Source organism: Scyliorhinus torazame, chromosome 7 (assembly GCF_047496885.1).
Source record: "Scyliorhinus torazame isolate Kashiwa2021f chromosome 7, sScyTor2.1, whole genome shotgun sequence".
Classification (NCBI taxonomy): Eukaryota; Metazoa; Chordata; class Chondrichthyes; order Carcharhiniformes; family Scyliorhinidae; genus Scyliorhinus; species Scyliorhinus torazame.
In genome coordinates this window covers 243164301-243184424 of record NC_092713.1, presented here as the reverse complement: position 1 = coordinate 243184424, position 20124 = coordinate 243164301, and the positions used below count along the sequence as shown (strand labels likewise).

The 20124-nt window shown below is 46.9% G+C and overlaps 1 protein-coding gene across 1 annotated transcript in view; it reads left to right on the top strand.

Annotated features, from left to right (window-relative positions):
- The window catches only part of LOC140426923 (glutamate receptor ionotropic, delta-2-like), a 758287-nt gene that overhangs the window by 408552 nt on the left and 329611 nt on the right, over positions 1 to 20124 (top strand). The window contains exon 6 of the mRNA XM_072512211.1: positions 8896 to 8949. Within this exon, the coding sequence (XP_072368312.1) occupies positions 8896 to 8949 (54 nt within the window). The remainder of the gene's footprint in view (positions 1 to 8895; positions 8950 to 20124) is intronic.

Genomic DNA, 20124 nt, shown 5'->3' with positions numbered 1-20124 from the left:
GTAGGGATTCTATGGTTATGGATACTATGGAAATGGATTCTGGGAATTGGTACAAGAGGCACTCGTTGCAGTATGAGCTTAGCTTGTGCCCTATTGTATTTCAAAGGCATAGACAGAATTTCTTGCACCTGTCAATGTCATTTTTTGGCTCTGAATTTCTATGCCACAGGATCATTCCGGGTTGCAACACGTGACATTGATGGCATCTGTATGATGTGCAGTGCTGCATCAGTGCTGCCATTGGGCTCATTTAAATATGTCGGTGCCTGATTCTCCCAAGGGCCTGGGAACGAACTCCTGCACCTGGGAGACCTCACCATTGGCGCCGGTTAGCACTGCTGCACAGAATCGTGGAACGAGCATAATGGCACCTGGGGGGGGGGCCTTCCAAACTATTGGAGGCCCCCGGGTGGTCACATTCTGGGAAGTTTGGTACCCTGGCACTCTCACATGCATCGAGCACCTTGACACTGCCAGCGTGACACCTTAGCACGGCCATCATGGCACCCATAGCAGTGCCACCCTGACTGCCAAGGTGCCTAGGCTGGCAGGGACACTGCCAGGCTGGCAGTACTAAGGTCTGGATTGCCCATACCAGGGATTAGGCCCGGGGTGAGGTGGGGTGAGGAGGGCTCGAGGACCCCCTAAGAGGTAAGTTGGGGCAGTGGGGGGAACCTGGGGCGTCATTCTCCGACCCCCCGCCGGGTCGGAGAATGGCCGTTGGCCGCCGTGAATCCCGCCCCCGCCGAAGTCTCCGCTCCCGGAGATTGGGCGGGGGCGGGAATCCGGCCGCGCCTGTTGGCGGGACCCCCTGCTGGATTCTCCGGCCCGGATGGGCCGAAGTCCCGCCCAGGAATTGCCTGTCCCGCCGACGTAAATCAAACCTGGTATTTACTGGCGGGACCAGGCAGCGTGGGCGGGCTCCGGGGTCCTGGGGGGGGGCGCGGGGCGATCTGACCCCGGGGGGTGCCCCCACGGTGGCCTGGCCCTAGATCGGGGCCCACCGATCCGCGGGCGGGCCTGTGCCGTGGGGGCACTCTTTCCCTTCCGCCTCCGCCACGGTCTCCACCATGGCGGAGGCGGAAGAGACTCTCCCCACTGCGCATGCGCGGGAAACTGACAGCGGCCGCTGACGCTCCCGCGCATGCGCTGGGAAACTGACAGCGGCCGCTGACGCTCCCGCGCATGCGCCGCATTTCCGCGCCAGCTGGCGGGGCAACAAACGCCATTTCCGCCAGCTGGCGGGGCGGAAATCCCTCCGGCGTCGGCCTAGCCCCTCAATGTTGGGGCTAGGCCGCCAAAGATGCGGAGACTTCCGCACCTTTGGGCCGGCGCGATGCCCGTCTGATTGGCGCCGGCTTTGGCGCCAGTCGGCGGGCATCCCGCCGTTGGGGGAGAATTTCGCCCCAGATCTGATCAGTGCCAGAAGTGAGATAAGCACAGCCTTGGCGGTGCATTCCCAACTGAGGCCAGATAAAACTGTGAAAGACCCTGCTAAATCCATGTCTACAATTTCATATGTATTTGCTGCATGCTCCACAATTTTGAAGTCACCTCAGCTGGAAGAAGTACAGGAGCCTGTAAATGATGGGAACAATGGAGCCAAGAAGCGAGAGAGGCTGCCGGAACTATCAGCAGCACTTAATCATAAGAGGTAAACTTGAACAGCCCTTGTTCTGAAGAAAAGTCATATTCCACTCAATGTTAACACCATGCTTCTCTCTCCACAGATTCTGCCAGGCCTACTAAGTATTGCCAATACTTTCTACTTTTATTTCAGATTTCCAGTAGCCCCAATGCATCAACATCCCCTGCTCCCATCTCACCAAGGTTCTGACACACTCAATGTTAATGCCTTCCAGTTGAATGATTTTTCACCTCACTCTGAAAGTGAAAGTTAAACCAGGCAGGCCAATTAACAGACAAAAAACAGAAAAAAGAGTAATTATTTCATTCTGCAACAAAATGAGCAATAAATCACCCTTATTGGTCCTGAAATTGATGAGAAGGGCAGCTTATGCCAAGCATAAACAGAGAGAGAATAATCGCTGCTGATAAAGATTCACTTGGTTATGTAGAGTTAGCAGGGTGAAATTGGATGGAAGGGACAAGACTATTACATAGGATTGAATAAGATATATGACACAGGAGCAGGCCATTCAGCCCAACCAGTCCATGCTCCACTCCAACCTCTTCCCATCTTTCCTCATCTAAATCCATCCTCAAAATTTCTATTCTTTTCCCCCCTCAATAAGTGATAAATAGTGCATGCATATTGCAGAATTGACACGAAAAATGGACACAAACCAGTCCGTACCACATTCTGCCTCAAGTCATGCGGAGAGAAACAGAGGGAGAGTAAAAAGTCAAAAAGGCAAGAAAAGTCTGCAGTACGTTGTAAAAGTTCCTGGTATGCATCCACCACCACTTTCTACAGACTGAGCATTTAAGGTCACCATCTATGTCCTCCAGAGCAAGGCTCAGATACAAACTTTCCATATATATATCTATATATATATGTTATATCTTTTTCAGCTAGTTTATCTTACTGTGTAACACACGGTCATTACATCGTTTTCTTGCATTTTGCAGCATATAGACAGTTGGGATGAAATCATGATGTAATGTACAAGCGTCCAAATGTTTAACGTTTTTCTATGAAATTTCCCCTTCCACAATTTCAGCAGAGGAGATAATCAATTTAAAATCGATACACAATTGCCACGCATGATAACTGTCCTATTTGTGTTTCCAAGGTGATGTGTGTGTTAACCTGAGTTAGACAGATCTTCCCCGCACCCCCTCCCATTTAATTCCCTTTATAGTTGCCGATTGCAGGTAGCAAAGATTTGGAAGTATGACAAAAGATCAACTATTGATTAAAAATGTAATTTTAATTTTTCAAAAGACTACCTTCTCCACCATCATCAATCCCATTATTCTCCGTTCTTGGTTCTCTTAATGTAAATGTACTGTGTTTAATAATTAGCTTCCAGAAATGGGAGTGGGTGTAAATCAGTTCTTATTGGTTAATCATGCCAAAACAGTTATGTGCTAAAACTTCCTTGGTCGGGCTATTTACATAATTATTCACAGATGCAAATTTGTCAGATACAATAATAGGAGTACGAGAAAAATTCAGTGGCGTAGAAATAATGAAAGGGAGACAAACATTCTGAAGCCCTTGGACAGAAGCCTATTAGCCACCTTTGCTGAAGAAGCAGTTGATTAAGAAATGACAGATGAACATGAACAGAAAAGAACCAATGAGGGGTGAAAATGAATAGCCCCCGATAATAGAGCTTTTGGGAAATGCGGTATGAAATTTTCCGACGCCATTCATCAAAATTGCAGGCAGCATTTCAAATGTGTGCTGCCCGCTGCTTTATAAGATTCTAGAATACAGCTAGAACTACCTGTGCTATTTATTGGCTGCATCATGAGTGGCCAGTGCTACCTACAGATGGCTTACACCTCTTACCATTATAGTTGCACAAATTGGTGGGAATCATTTGAAAGCTGAATCTATACTGTGATATTTTGAGGAATGGCAGAACATGAGAGTGAGTGTGCACCAATGTTTACAGATACTTCCCTGGAAAATTTGCTGGAAGATGTGGAAGGGAGATACTTCCACTGTTTACAAAGGGTGCAAGAGGCCCTGTAGACAGATGCTCAAGAGGCAGCTGAAACAAGTAGTGGTGGAAGTTAATATCAGGAATGTTGCTCCAAGAAAATGGATGCAGTTCAGGAAGGAAGTTTAACAATTTCACAAGAGTTGCCAAGTTACCAAGGTGAGTCCATCTTCATATAGCATACCCGACCATCTGCACTTGTAAGATTTTGATAATTCTATTAAATTAGAAGGGTTTTGTACCTCAAAACCCTAAACCTGACAGCACACTAGCCTCATCCATTGCTCATTTTACTACACCATCATCACTGATCAACAAATAATCTCTTATCAATTGGTCTCAACCTTAAAATTCAATTGTTTTACTTCACGTTTGCAGGGCTGACCATCATGGAAGGGGCGTCACTGAGGCCATGGCCAGTGGGGTGATGTGCGCTGGAGTGATTGATCATAAAGGTATCCTCCAAATGTACTCCCACTTCTCCATGTCCCTTGTCCCACAGTCTCGTCTGAAGTAGATTCTGTAAGCTGGCAATTACCTTCTCCTCTCCCTTTACCACCGCCCTACCCCTGTCCCTTTTTTGTTTCAGATACCAAAAACTGCAGCCTTCTCAGTAAATGGCGGAAGAAGGAGGTGAAGATGATGAGAATTTATTACTCGATTTTGCAAACTTAGAGAAAGTCATCATGGGTATTTTAGAGTCCAAGATAGAGGAAGATTCTGCACATGGTGAGACACTGGGCACACATGTGGAGGAACCAGGATGTGAGAAAGGGTGGAGTAGTTGCCAGTTTGACAGAGTGCAAGGTTGCACATTAGATCTGCTACAGAGGAGTCGGATGAAACTTTGGGCCAGGCTGCAGCAGAACTCTAATGCAGCAGTACATGTACTGGAAAACCTGTGCTTTATAACATGGAGCATGGAGGGATACAGCACCCATTTGACACAGGGCTTTGCACAGACATTGGAATCCATCCTCTAATGTATATCAGCAAACTTGTGGAACCCAGCATGAAGACAGTCACAACATCCATTACAACACCAACAGTTTCTGTCGAAGGGCTGAAGGCTGCAATGGAATTTCAGGCTGCTACCCTGCAAGCTCAGTCTCTGGACACCAGTGTTCAAAGAGGCTTCCAGAGCATCACAACAGTTCCAAAATCTGTCCAATAGATCAGCAGGATTGCTGAGGGGCCACCTCAGGAGAATAACAGTGGCTCCTGGGAGCACAAGTCTGCTTACCTCTCTCAGGGTGATAGCATTCCTACTCCCACCACTGCTCCTTTGCCGTTGCCTGTCGGTTGACCAGCCCTGATAGCACCTCAAGCCAAAGTAGGTGCAGTCTGAAGGCAAGATTCCTTGGTCCTGAGGAATTTGAATTTTCCCTCCGAGGCCATCTGCCTAGCACCTCTGTCTGAGATCAGCAATCTTCCACCATGCACACTGCAGACACTCTAGGGGCATCGCATAGCAGCACATGGAGCTGCAAAGGCAAACGGAAAACAGAAAATAAATTAATGTGAGGACGATTTATTTATTTTATATTTGTACTATGTAATTGAATTTATAAATTTGAATTGGAATGTGCATTTTTTGTGGGCTTTCGTTAATTTGTAAGTGGATAGCATGGTGATCAGTGATCGCGAAAAAGTAAGAAGTATAAAACTTCTGAAGCGGGATTCTCCATTCCTGAGTCTAAGTGTTGACGCCCAGGCAGGATTCATGGACTTCTACGACAGCAAAACTGGCACCGCACCTGGACCGATTCAGGAACCATTGAGGGGGAAGCACCAGCGCAACGTGGAACACAGTCAATTCCAATGGAAAACGGTATCAGATTCATCGGGATTGATTGCAGTTGTATATTGCAGTTGTATAGTTGTCGGGCAGTATGGTCGGCACGGGCTTGGAGGGCCGAAGGGCCTGTTCCTGTGCTGTACATTTCTTTGTTCTTTGTTCTTTGTATTAGCACTCCACTCCACGCACACATACATCCCAGTCAACAAGATGGCACTGATTGCGCTGCAGCATGGCCATCCCGCTGATGGGTTGGCTGGGGCCAGAGGACACTGAGGGGGTGGCCTGGAGGACACCCATATGACCTGTGATCCTAAGTTCACAGTGGGCAATCAGTGATGTGCGTAGCTGCTTGGTTGCCTTGCAGGCTGCGGCAATGGTATTCATGCCCACCTCCTGGCCACCCGCATGACTCCCCCACCTCCCAGCCCTGGCAGAAGTCTCCCGGCCAGCATCATAACTTTCAACAAACTATGGCAATGTTGGACACTTTCCGTAGCCCCCCTCTCTCCCTCATCAGCCATGGCGCCTGTTTCACGATTTTTTAAAAACACAAGCGAATTTCACCACCGGGAATTCCCCCCCAGTGGAGGTGGAGAATCGCGGAGGTCCCGGAGAATACCGGGTCAGGCCCAGTAATTATATGCCAAGGGCGGTTACTATAATGTGTGGAGTGGAACGCGTTGACGCTGCTGTCGAGGAACCGGAGAATTGTGATTTGGATTGAAACTGGCGCCCGGCACATTTTCAGCGTCAAAACCAATTCTCTGCCCAATTGTGTTTCCCGATTTCGGCATCGGCCAATGGAGAATCCTGCGTCTGATATATGTGAAGACATGTTTAAGGTTATTGGGACCAAAGAGAAAGTGCTGGAAAATCTCAGCATGTCTGGCAGCATCTCTAGGGAGAGAAAAGAGACAGGAGGAGGGATTCTCCGACACCCCGTCGGTTCGGAGAATCGCCGGGGGGGCGGCGTGAATCCCGGCCCGCTGCTCGGACGCCAGCTGGCGAATTCTCCGGCGTTGGTTTTCGGGTGGGGACGGGGACCGCAACGCGCCGGTCGGGGCCGTTGGCAGCGCCCCCCCCCCCGGCAATTCTCCGGTCCCCGATGGGCCGAGCGGCCACCCCTTTTCGGCCAGTCCCACCGGCGTGAAATGGACATGGTCCAACCCCGCGGGACCTGGCTTGGAGGGCAGATAGCGGGGTCCTCAGGGGGGGGGTATAGCCCCGGGGGGGGGGGGGGCACGGTGGCCTGGCCTGGGGAGGGGGCCCCCACAGTGGCCTGGCCCGAAATCGAGGCCTAATGATCTGCGGGCGGGCCTGTGCCGTGGGGGCACTCTTTCCCTCCGCGCCGGCCTCTGTAAGGCTCCGCCATGGCCGGCGCAGAGAAGAAACCCCCTGTGCATGCGCAGGAAACACACCGGAGGTCCTGCGCATGCGCTAGAACACGCTGGCAGTCCTGCGCATGCGCCAACTCGTGCCGGCCGGCGGCGGCCCCTCGGCACCAGTTGGCACGGCGCCAACCCCTCCAGCGCCGGCCTAGTCCCTGGAAGTGCGGAGGATTCTACAACTTCCGGGCGGTCCGACGCCGGAGTGGTTCACGCCGTTCTTGCCGCTGGTACGGGCTGCCCCGCCAATTCCAGGAGAATCCCAGCCCTAAAGTTTTGAGTCCTGATGACCCATTGTCAAAGCTAAAAGACATAGAAAGTGGGAAATATTTATACTGCGGGGTGAGAGGATGAAAGATGAGTCTTAGCCACAGAAACCAAGGGAACAGAGTGCTAATAGCCACAGAAGCTAAGGGAACAGAGTGCTCTAATAATCACAGAATCTAAGGATATTGGAAGCCTTGTTCTAGTACATCATGTTCTTGTTGTTTCCGTACTGATATCTTGATTGTGCAGTAAGCATTAAACACTTTGGAGTCAATTTGTAGTTGTACAAATATTATTAACATCAAATAATTAATCTTCAATTTGAAAAGTGTTTATTGTAAATTAATGTTCATATTATTTCTCACCAGCGAACTTTCAAAATGTTGTCCTTCATTGTACAATATGCAGCTTTTAATAATTTCAAGCAAAGTAAAGATCATAAAACTTATTGACATATTGATAAACAAATAAGTGAAGATCGACAAATGATGTGGATATAATTTTCATATTTTTATTTTACTTTTTATTAAGTTATATTTGCAAGTTTGTATGTACATTTTCAATTCCACTGTAGCTACGTAACTACAGTTTGATTCAAATGTAGATGTAAATTCCCATGCACAATGAGGAATGGCCACAATATAATTATTTTTATTGTGTAAAAATACGAGGGCTGAGGCCTCAGCACCTTAGTCGTATGGCTTACAGCTATCAAAGTAACAACTTTTAGCTTCCCTGTTTGGGGGCATTCTGGGAATCTTGCAGAAGGACAAAATCACAGTCCTCCCAAAGGCAAAATTCTCAAGTATGTTGGCACTCATCAAGCAGAGGCAACTTTGCTAGCTTGGGCATGTTCACAAGGTGGGAGATGGATGTATACCCAAGACTTTCTGAATGGCAAGGTAATTCGAGCCAGAGGACCAGTAGGATGTCTAACACTCCGCTTCCAGGATCCCTGCAAGCATGACATGAAGAACCTAAACACCATTTTTTTTTGTTTGGATCTGGAAGACATTAATCAACACAGAGTATATTGGTGATAACACCTGTGGGCCAGCATGTGCCACCATGACAATTGGTGACTACAGCCATTTGGCAAAGGGCGCCAACTTCAAAATCAACAATCTATGATGACCCCTAATAACCATTTCATGTGCGACTCTTGCAGAAGAACCTGCCTATCATGTGCCCTCTTCAGCCATCAGCAAAATTGCACGATATGAAGCTATCTCATCCCCAACACATTTGATTTGCTGCATGTCCATCATCTCACAATGTCATTGGTGTCCTTTTATCTATGGAAGATGTATTGGCTAGTTTGGCCTGTCATTATCAGGTGACTCTTATGCTAACTTGTAAGTTCAAAATTAATATACTGCAATTTGTGGTCGATTACTCGAAATATATATTAGCTTTTTTTTCAAACGCCTTCCCACTAAAATTATTGTGCAAGCATCTTTCATTTCTTATATGCATGCTGAGACAAAGCTGAATTACTTAGCTACAAAGTTACAACTGATATTACATGATGTACTTATAACTTCCCCATGTTTATATATAAATGCCAATGGTTGGGTACTTTAGAGCTTATAGTGGGAAATAAAAGTAGAAATTGTCTCCTGCTGGTATTAAATAACAGTTTTCCACAGACCAATGTTTGTGAATATATTTGATGTTCAAAAAGAGTTCCTTGTTGATTAATTTGGATATGTAAGTTTCTTTGATGGAAAAAGTAAACCAGATAATATATAGCAAAACTACTGTGGAAAAATTAAATTACTTATGAATTATTGCTTTCCCTTCACAGGCAGTTGACACCAATCTGGCAGCTGTTGATAGTCACTGGATCTTCATAAATGAGGTAATTGAAATTCAGTGGAACAAGATGTACTCTACCACAGAGATTTGCCAAACATTAGTGGTTTTACATTTGTTCTTCACACTGTATGCAGATAACTCGTCGTATTTAGAAGCCAATATCATATATCCAGGATTGAAGTGAATTTGGTGTGTCATGTAGACTTATCTTCTTGAATCCATTGTGTTCAGCATTACATGAAATTGTGTCAGTAGCACAGCGGTTAGGACTGTTGCTTCAGAGCTCCAGGGACCCAGGTTCAATACCCAGCTTGGGTCTCTATCTGTGCGGAGTCTGCACATTCTCCCAATGTCTGCGTGGGTTTCGTTTGTGGGTGCTCCGGTTTCCTCCCACAAGTCCCGAACGACACACTGTTAGGTGAATTGGACATTCTGAATTCTCCCTCCGTGTACCCAAACAGGCACCGGAGTGTGTGGCAACTGGGGTATTTTCACATAACTTCATTGCAGTGTTAATGCTTGCCTACTTGTGACACTAATAAAGATTTATTTATTTATTACTGAATACAAAGGGCAGGATTTTCCACGGAACGCCTCGCGTGTTTCGCAAAGGTGGGGCATTGGCTGGCGGCGGGACTTCTGGTCCCACCGTTGACAACGGAGTTTCCCATTGAATGCACCCATCGCTGCCTGGAACCCAGTGGGGATGTGCCCTCAGCAGGACCAGAAGATCTCACCGGTGTGAATGGCCAGAAAGTTCTGGCTAAAGACCTTTTTTAAAATAAAAAACTGTTAACTGCAGGCATTGATTAATTCACAGAAAAACATTGAAAAAAAACAGTTGTTAACTACACAGAAAATGTGTGATTATTACCTTGTATGCTATCCTGCAGACAGGCTTTCATACTTGTATATGGGAAAATCAGAGCATGAGTAGGCCTTAGGCACTCATGTATGTCCTGCAGTTCACTTAGATCATGGCTGACCACCATGGGTAAAGGTATCCAGGGAAACAAACCAACAGAAATATATCAACCTCAGTCTTGAAAGTTTCAAATTACCCAACTATCATGGGCCAGAGTTTAGAGAACCTCAAAGTATACCATGGAGTTCACCTGACCCACAACCTTTAATAGATTTTGGTTGTGGGGAGCACAAGGGCCCACTTTACAGGTGTGATGCAACAGAGATCTACAAGTATTTTTAAAACAAAAACAATGTTTATTCTATGAATCCAGTTAATATTTTATAAACACACAGTAAACAGTTTATCAACTACCAACCCTGACAACGCCCCCAAAAGATACAGTACTCTATAGATAATCCTTAATAACTTCCCAAACAACATCCATAAGTTAAAACATTTTTAAACAAAGACAGCAGGTTTCAATTCTCTACAGAAACAGGTATTACTTTGAAATCATCAATGAGCAGAAGACATTCTTTCGCTTGTAGAGAGAGAGAGATCATTACACAGCTGCTTGGGGCAGCAAGGTGGTGCAGTGGGTTAGCCCTGTTGCCTCACGGCACCGAGGTCCCAGGTTCGATCCCGGCTCTGGGTCACTGTCCGTGTGGAGTTTGCACATTCTCCCCGTGTTTGCGTGGGTTTTGTCCCCACAACCCAAAATGATGTGCAGGCTAGGTGGATTGGCCATGCTAAATTGCCCCTTAATTGGAAAAAATGAATTGGGCACTCTAAATTTATTCCCCCCAAAAATTACACAGCTGCTTGCTTTGAATGCAGCTCTCCAACTCTTAAAAGAAAACCAAAAACACACTGCAGCTCCCAGCTCAAAACGAAAGTGAAAGACAGATGCCCAGCTCCACCCCACACAGACATCACTGCAGCTATTTGATAAACACCCAGTTCTTAAAGATACACTCCCATGACACAACATTCACAGCTTTCTGGGAAGGAAAATTCCAAATTTCTATTGCTCTCTGGGCTGAAATATTGCTCCTTGATTTCACTTTTTATGGCCTGCTAATTTTAAGATTGTGGCTCCTGCTCTGGATTTCCCCAGCAGAAGAAATAGTTTCACTTTAATGATGCTGTTGCCAAATTAAATAAATGCTCAATATTTTTGCCAAAAAGGGAATGCATACTACATACCATTGCAATTGCGAAAGAGTTAAAGAAATTTGCATGTTGTATAAAAATTTATTACACTGAAGAGTTAAAATGTACTATATAACAAAGTCAAAGCATTAATAGCCAATGTAGATAATGTAGCCATCTGGGATGGCCACTTCCAACAAGGTACAGAAAAACTCGCAAAGCCTGGCGGGTAAAATGGACAAGCCAAGACTCAGGCAGGCTCAGAGCCTGAAATGCATATTCATAAGCAAGAAGTCCAGACGGCATTGAAACTCCATACAATTAGCAATGTGATCGGGCCGATTAGAATTTGATGGCCCATCTTCACCAAAACAAAAGACTGGTACTCCAGCAACCGGGACAGTCCCAGACATTTTGGCTCCACTCCCTGTTCAAGGGAAACGCAAACAACAGGGTCAGTGACCGCTTGGGACACACACGGCCATCCAGATCCCCGCCCACTTATTGGCTAAGGAATCGAACAGAGTGATCAGGGATCACCCAATTAGTAAGGCCCAAATCGAAGGACCGCCCAAAAGAGCGCAAAAAAACCCCGAGTATAAGAAGAAGAGTTCGCCATATGTTCGCTCTCTCTTGGCCTTGATACCCCGGTCACGGCCATCGCCAAGTGCAGCAACACCAGAAGTAAGTCCAAGTTCAACGCTCGCTACCAGACGGATGAGCCTAGCTGAGCAGCAGTTACTCCTTCGAACCCGATAGGTCCAGAAGCGAACAGCAGCCACTGTTTTCTGACCTAAGCCGGGTGCCCGAAGTTAAGTACAGGTTGTCTTAGTTGATAGGTGTAGTTAACTGGTAGTGTTTATGTTGCATGACTAATTGTGTATAAATAAAGTACCCTTGACCTTGAACTAACTAACTGGTGTTTGGCTCTTTGATCGATAGCCAGCTGAAACCTGTGGTGGTATCACTTGATACCTGGCAACTCTAAGCATTAAGACATAGATAACACAGAAAGAAGGGCAAACTCACTGATTGCCATAATTGGATCAGAGCCACAGAAAAGACAAAGTAAAAGAAACGCGCAACAGTCATTGGCGACATAGACGGGACTCGACCCAGAAGTGAACTGTCACTCCGAGAGAACCCACAAAAGCATTTGAATTAGAATCCAAATTGGCAAAGTAAAAGAAACCACAAGCGAAACCAGTATCGATCAAACCTCCAGAATTCGGAAGTGTGTAATTTGCATGCGTACTAACAAAGTATATAAGGTAAACTCGATAGATTTTGTTGCGTGAGACTTTCGGGAGTTGCATAAACCGGAAAATAGTTTGAGCCGTACCCGTGTTTGCACCACCACTTTATATTCCGGGAGCCAGAAGTAATTGTACGGATGGCCAAAATGACAATGGAATGCCTTATGCATCCACAAGAGCCCGAGGTCGCAGTGACCAATAGATCAGAACAGTGTCCCGTATGGGAAGAAGAGATTAGGAGATACCTAAAGGGGAAAGGATGGCCTCTATGGTCTGCATTTTGCGCAAATGAAGAGACAGGTTCTGGCAGCATCGGACAGACTTGGTGGGACAGCCTGACCGAGATCCATATAAAGAGTTTGACTAAGGTTCGTAAGCCGATGGCATTCGTGTCCTGTCTGGCACAATTGCGAGGCACAGAGGAGATCGTGAGGACGCTCCGCAAGCAGCTTGAGGAGAAAGAGAGAAGTAGAGAGGGAGATATCAGTGAAAGCGAGAGATTAAATGTGCAGCTCTGGGAGCAGTTAGCGGCTAAGGACAAGGAAATGGATGATGTCAAGAGGGCACATCAATCCTGTCTCGCCCACCTTAGCAACGTCCAAATCCAGTACGATAAGGCCTACCAGGACACACAATGTGCTGTAATGGTAAGAGAAGAGACAGAGAATCAGGTACAGCAGCCAAAGAAACAGTGCGATGATCTAAAGGCAGCCCTCCGAGCACTCCACAGTTCCACCACGGAACAGAGACAGAGTTCGGTGGACCATGCCAAATACAGGCAGCAAATTGCAAGATTGCAATCCCTGCTATCAGTTCAAAATGGGTTTAGAGACACCTTTGGCCCACAGCTAGACCAGTAAGACAGCCCCGATTGGCAGGAACTCAGTGAAACGGCCCAACAGTACGTAAGCAAGACCGAGAATCAAGATAGAGCCCCCCAGGCCCCGGAAAGAAAAGCACCCGTACCACCGACTGCACCCAACCCAATGAACCCCATTATCACACAGCGCAGGGTTACCATGGAAGGCCAACCCGATTTTGTGTACACCACGCCATTAACGATCACCCAGTTACGAGATGCTCGCGAGAAGATAGATACTTTCCATCCCACATCGGATCCACATCACTTTTTCGAGTTAGTGAAACAACAAGCATGGTTTAAATGAACCAGAGCAAGTAAAGCTCATACTTATGTGCTTAGAATCGTTTTAAAAGATAGAATTTATGTATTCCCAACCCAGGACAGGAATGAGATAATTTGCAAGTTCCATGACGGACATGTACACAAAGGGATTGAATCCACCTTTGTCCACCTCAGACCCCTCTGCTGGTGGCCTGATTTGAAAACCGACGTGTCCCATTACGTCGTAAACTGTTTAATTTGTGCTCAAAACAACCCCGATAGGTATGCGACAAAAGCCCAGCTACGACACACCCATGGACAAACCTTAAATTGGATTATATTGGTCCCCTCCCCCACTGCAGAAATGGATACAAGTATGTGTTAGAGGTGACAGACACATTTCCGAAATGTGTCAAAGCGTTCCCCTCGAGAACAAATACAGCTAAGTCTACGGCGAAGATCTTAACAGAGCAAATTTTTACGAGATGGGAACTCCCCCAAATATCGGAATCATATTTTTCATGATCCTTCCCGTAAAGTATTGACCAAGGTTCCCACTTTACGGGAAGGGTCATGAAAAATGTGATGACGATATTTGGTATCAGGCAAAAGTTCCACATTGCCTATCACCAGCAGTCCAGCGGCATTGTGGAGCGCATGAATCGGACACTAAAGGCCACACTTAGAAAAATGGTGCAGCAGCACAACACAACATGGGACACAGTGCTCCCATTCGCACTGATGTTTATTAGGAACACAGTGTCGAGCTCAACAGGATACACCCCCCATACCCTCATGACCGGACGACCCATGAAGGGTACCGAATACTTATTCGGACTTGATTTGGCCAGCCCCGCAGTCACCGCCCTGACCCATGAGAAAGCAATCCAGCACATACTGGAGAATATTAAAGCAGCACAGCTCGCTGCAGCTGTTCGACTAGGCGCTAAACAAAAGCAGAGTAAGGCCTGCCTTGATAAGACATTACACCCGACAGAGTATACAGTCGGACAGCAAGTAATGATCACCTTAACAATCCCAGCTCATTTCTCTCCCCTAAATTTGAAGGACCCTATTCAATCTCGGACAAAGTAAGCCCCTCAGTTGAAAAAATCACGTATCCAAACAGAAAATCAGGATGGTTCCATGTTAATCAGCTTAAGGTTTATGGAACGCAGTGCAGCCACTCGCCCAACCTCTGATTGGTGATGGCAGACAATGAAGACCCACCCAGTGACAACCCGAGTTCCCCCTCCCCGAGCAGCAGCAGCACCTCCACAGATACGACCTTGACCACGCCCCAGAATCAAATTTCACCCTGACGCTTGATTCGGCTGCTAGCGACAGCGACAGCACAACTGAAGCCCCTGAGAGACCCGAACAAAGCTCCCACGAACCAGGCCCCAGTCACCACAGGCCTAGAATGCTTTTTGCCACAACTTTTGCCCTTTCCGGCAACCCATCGGTTGCTATCCCCCACATACTGTTTACATGTCAGAAACACTTGGTTGGAAAAACAAGTTTGCAGAAGACGGAGAAATTGTCCGCCCACTCAGCCCATCGACCACAGGCTGCGAAAGTGCTCGCACTGTGACACAGAATTTTTTCGGATGTCTTGTCTCCTCAAATGGTTGGTTTAAAAAAAAAATGAGGGAGTCACATATGGTGACGATTATAATGGGACATTGACGTTAAGGAGAGACAGACAGACATACGAGATGTTAAACAACACGATTATAACAGAGACTATGCTTGTTCTCTTAGAAAGATACGAAGATACTCGAAGGCGAAGGAAAACCTGAACAAAATGAAGACGACCCTGATGATCGGCATCATGATCGTCGCTGGAACAGTACAGTTGCATGCGTTACCCACCTCTACCCCGAACATGACCACCCAACACAACACCCCCAGCCCGGACACTACACCACATACACACCCAGCCATCGATACCCCCACATGGTGTGAGAATTTCGTTAAGTGGTATTCACTGTCCTACACAGTGGAAGCCTTACTTGTGATAGCCATATTGTACAGTATCGTCCAGACAGTCAGATTGCGAAAATGGAGGAGGAGAGCCTCCCGCCCTCCAGTATACACATTGAGAGCCCCTTTCCTCGGACTCCAGCAAACCCCACACTCTTTCTGAACCTTCCTCTTTAATGAATTCCGCGGTTGTTGGTTTGTTAATAAAGTTTATTTTTCTGTCTGTGAATATTAGTGATAGGAAGAAATGTGATGCTGCTATCGGATATTTTTTGTATTGTAAGATAAGTTCTTTGATTGATAAATAGCAGCATGAGTGTAGTCTAGTTAGAGACAATTAGAGGCTCCCCTTTTACTGAACGTTAAATAGCCCCTCAGAAATTCTTAGACATGTGTTGTTTAGGGACAATTAGGTAAATGTTTTTGACCCATAGGACAGAGTAGAGTAGAACCTGTCCTTGGTTAAGGGTACCCGGTATTTAAGAGAACAAAGAAGACCCAGTATTGTGATCGTTCACGCTTCGCGTTGAAGATCAAGAGGACGGAGTGCAGCCATCTGGGATGGCCACTTCCAACAAGGTAGAGAGAAACTCGCAAAGCCTGGCGGGTAAAATGGACAAGCCAAGACTCAGGCAGGCTCAGAGCCTGAAATGCATATTCGTAAGCAAGAAGTCCAGACGGTATTGGAACTCCATCCAATTAGCATTGCAATGGGGCCGATTAGCATTTGATGGCCCATCTTCACCAAAACAATGGACTGGTACTCAAGCAACCGGGACAGTCCCAGACATTTTGGCGCCACTCCCTGTTCAAGGGAAACACAAACAACAGGGTCAGTGACCGCTTGGGACATGCCCGGCCATCCAGATCCCCGCCCACTTATTGGCTAAGGAATCAAACGGAGTGATCAGGTATCACCCAATTAGTAAGGCCCAAATCGAAGGACCGCCCAAAAGAGCGCAAAAACCCCCTGAGTATAAGAAGAAGAGTTTGCCATATGTTCGCTCTCTCTTGATCTTGGTACCCCAGTCACGGCCATCGCCAAGTGCAGTAACATCAGAAGCAAGTCCAAGTTCAACGCTCGCTACCAGGTGGATGAGCCTAGATGAGCAGCAGTTACTCCTTCAAACCCGATAGATCCAGTAGCAAACAGCAGCCACTGTTTTCTGACCTAAACCGGGTGCCCGAAGTTAAGTACAGGTTGTCTTAGTCGATAGGTGTAGTTAGCTGGTAGTGTTTATGTTGCATGACTAATTGTGTGTAAATAAAGTACCCTTGACCTTGAACTAACTAACTGGTGTTTGGCTCTTTGATCGATAGCCGGTTGAAACTTATGGTGGTATCACTTGATACCTGGCGACTCTAAGCATTAAGACACAGATAACACAGAAAGAAGGGCAAACTCACTGATTGCCATAATTGGAACAGAGCCACAGAAAAGACAAAGTAAAAGAAACGCGCAACAATAAGTATGTAGGGGCTGATTTAGCACAAGGCGAAATCGCTGGCTTTGAAAGCAGACCAAGGCGGGCCAGCAGCACGGTTCAATTCCTGTACCAGCCTCCCCGAACAGGCGCTGGAATGTGGCGACTAGGGGCTTTTCACAGTAACTTCATTTGAAGCCTACTTGTGACAATAAGCGATTTTCATTCATTTTCATGTATTAGATGCCGAGAGAATATAGAACAGATTTTCAGCTGAAATATGGCTATTAATAGACCTGAAGCTATCAACCAATGCAAAGAGCTGTTAGACGTCCTTATCATTAAAATTGCCAATAGTTGTCACAAGCTTCTTTCCTCTTGCCCGCCAATAAAAACCTTCCCCAAGGATCCCAGCATCCCGAGACCTGGACATGTTATTTTCTTAATCCTATGGTACACAGTATAAGGACTTGATTGGAGCAGGGATGGGGAGTCTGGCAATCAGAAGCAAGTGTGGGTGAGATTGGAATTGAGCATGGGAGTGGGTGTGTGCAACAGATCACGAGGCAAGCTAGAGAATGAGGGTTGGAGGAGACAAGTTAATTGATGGAATGCTGCCATTACCAAATGGTTTGTTTGAGAGGGTGGTGCGGGTGGCACTTCTGCTCCTAACTCACAAAACAAGGAGTTCTTTAAAAAGAACATTTAGCTTCAGCAACAGACTGCTCCCAAACTAGTTTAGTTACTCGGTTTTCTGGGAAACCAGGGTCCCAACTATATTGTCATTACCTATTATGGTATCTTGTCTCTCCAAGCTGGAGGCACAAACATCTCACAATGTGTCAGCATAAAAGCACTCATGTACACTGTAATGATCTCTGTATATGTATATACATAAATGGATAATGTGTAGTCAGTACAGTCAGATGATCACTAGAGGGCAACACTAACGGGGTATACATACAAGCTCAATCTGTTTTCCCGCTCTCTTCGGGTGTGTTGTGATGAGAGAACAGGGGCGGGATTCTCCGCGAACCGGCGGGGCGGGCCACTCTGGCGCCGAGGAGTGGCGTGAACCACTCCGGCGTCGGGCCACCCCGAAGGTGCGGAATCCTCCGCACCTTCAGAGGCTAGGCTGGCGCCGGAGTGTTTGGTGCTGCGCCAACTAGCGCGGAATGGTTTGGCGCCACGCCAACTGGCGCCGAAGGGCCTCCGTCGGCCGGCGCGAGTTGGCGCATGCGTGGGAGCGCCAGCGTGTGCCAGCCGGTGCGGAGGGAAAGAGTGCCCCCACGGCACAGGCCCGCCCGCGGATCGGTCGGCCCCGATCGCGGGCCAGGCCACTTTGGGGGCACCCCCTGGGGCCAGATCCCCCCGTGCCCCCCCGAGGACTCTGCAGCCCGCATGTGGAGCCAGGTACCGCCGGTAAGGACCTGTTGTGATTTACGCCAGCGGACCTGCCGAAAAAGGGCGGCCACTCGGCCCATCGCGGGCCGGAGAATCGCTGGGGGGGCCGCTGCCAGCATCCGCCGACCCGCGTGCCGCGATTCCCGCCCCCGCCAAAACCCCGGCGCCGGAGAATTCGGCAGCTGGCAGGGGCGGGATTCACGCCGCCCCCTGCCGATTCTCCGACCCGGCGGGCGGTCGGAGAATCCCGCCCCAGAAGTGTGGAGTTAGCTCAGAGTGCAAGTATAATATTCATAGTTTAATCTAATTCCATCTTGTTTCATTTAATAGCTAGTAAAAGTATTAAAGAATTGAACTCGCAAGTTTCTTGATTAGTTACTCAATAAATTATTTGTTATCACTGGACGACTTTGAGTATTCATCATCATCAGAGTTAAGAACTTCTCGGCATAAGCAAATGAGTAACACATATTACTTCAAGTAATATAACATACACTATTGTTTTTTTTCCTTATTTGTTCATGTGCAGTTAGCATCATTGAAAGTCAAGCATTTGATGGCCAAATGTTTGTGCTGAGGAAGGTGTTGGTGAGTTGTGTCCGTGAACTGCTGCAGTCCACTTGATGGAGTTACACCAGCAGTGCTGTACAGGAATGAGTTTCAGGATTTTGACCCATCTACAGTGAAGGAACATCAATATTATTCCCAGTCTAGATGGTGTGAGGCTGGGAGGGGAACCTGCAGATTGTGATGTTTCCATGTGGCTGCTCTCCTTGTTTTTCTAGGTGGTAGGGATGGCACATTTGTTCCACGAACTTCGGTGAGTAGCTGCGGTGAATCTTATAGATGGTACACACTGCTACCGCTTTTTACAAATGATGGAAGGAATGAATGTTTAAGATGGTGGATCCGGCCGTAAAAATCCTGGATTTTGTTGAGCTTCTTGAGTGTTGTTAGTGTCGCATTCATCCAGCAAGTGGAGAGCACTTGATGGCACTCCTCACTTGTACCTTCTACACAGTGTACATACGTGTCAGGGGTGGAAGGAATGAATGTCTGAAGGTGGTATCACACTTCTGACTTGTTCCTTGTAGATCCTGGACAGCCTTTGGGAAGTCAGAAGGTGATTTACACAGTGCAAATTTCGCAACCTCTTGGTTTGCAAATACTTGTAGCCACAGTATTTATTTGGCTGGTCCAGGTCCATCTCTAGCCAATGGTAACCCTCAGAGATGTTGATGGTCAGGCTATTAAGTGATGGTAATGCCTTTGAATATCAAAGGGAGATGGTTAGATTCTCTCTTGTTGCAGATGGTCATCACCTGGCACTTGAGTAGCCTGAATGTTACTGACCACTTAGCAGCCCAAGCGTGAATGTTGCCCAGGTCTTCCTGCATATGGGCAAAGACTGCTTCAGTATTTGGGGGTTCGGGACTGACTCTTGACACATGCAATCATCAACAAATATCCCTTTTGGAATGGTGTTGGTTACAGCAGATATCTGTTAAAGAAGGCTTTGCAGTCTTCTGTATGTTAACAGCAGGTTATTATTAATGGTATGTAACTATATACAACTATATAATAAAGGGTACAGGTATGGAGCAGTCTCCTTCTTGGTTTTTTTTCACACCAATGGCCAATACCACATTGACCCTAAGTCTACATCATGTGCTTTCTTACATCACTGTGGGTGGTGCCTTACTCAATCCCACATTACCCCTGTATGTACCAGATTCTTCATTTACAATCCCCTCTTGACCTTATAATGAGAAAGTCATTGAATAAACAGATGAAGGCGTTTAGGCCGAGGATTGCACTAAAGAACACCTCTGCCGATCTCCTGGGACTAAAATGGTTGACTTTCAACAACCTTTGTACTAGGAGTGACTCCAGATAGTGGAGAGAGTTCCCTCTGATTATCTTTGACTTCAATTTTGCTATCGTTCCTTGATGTAATAGTCAGTCA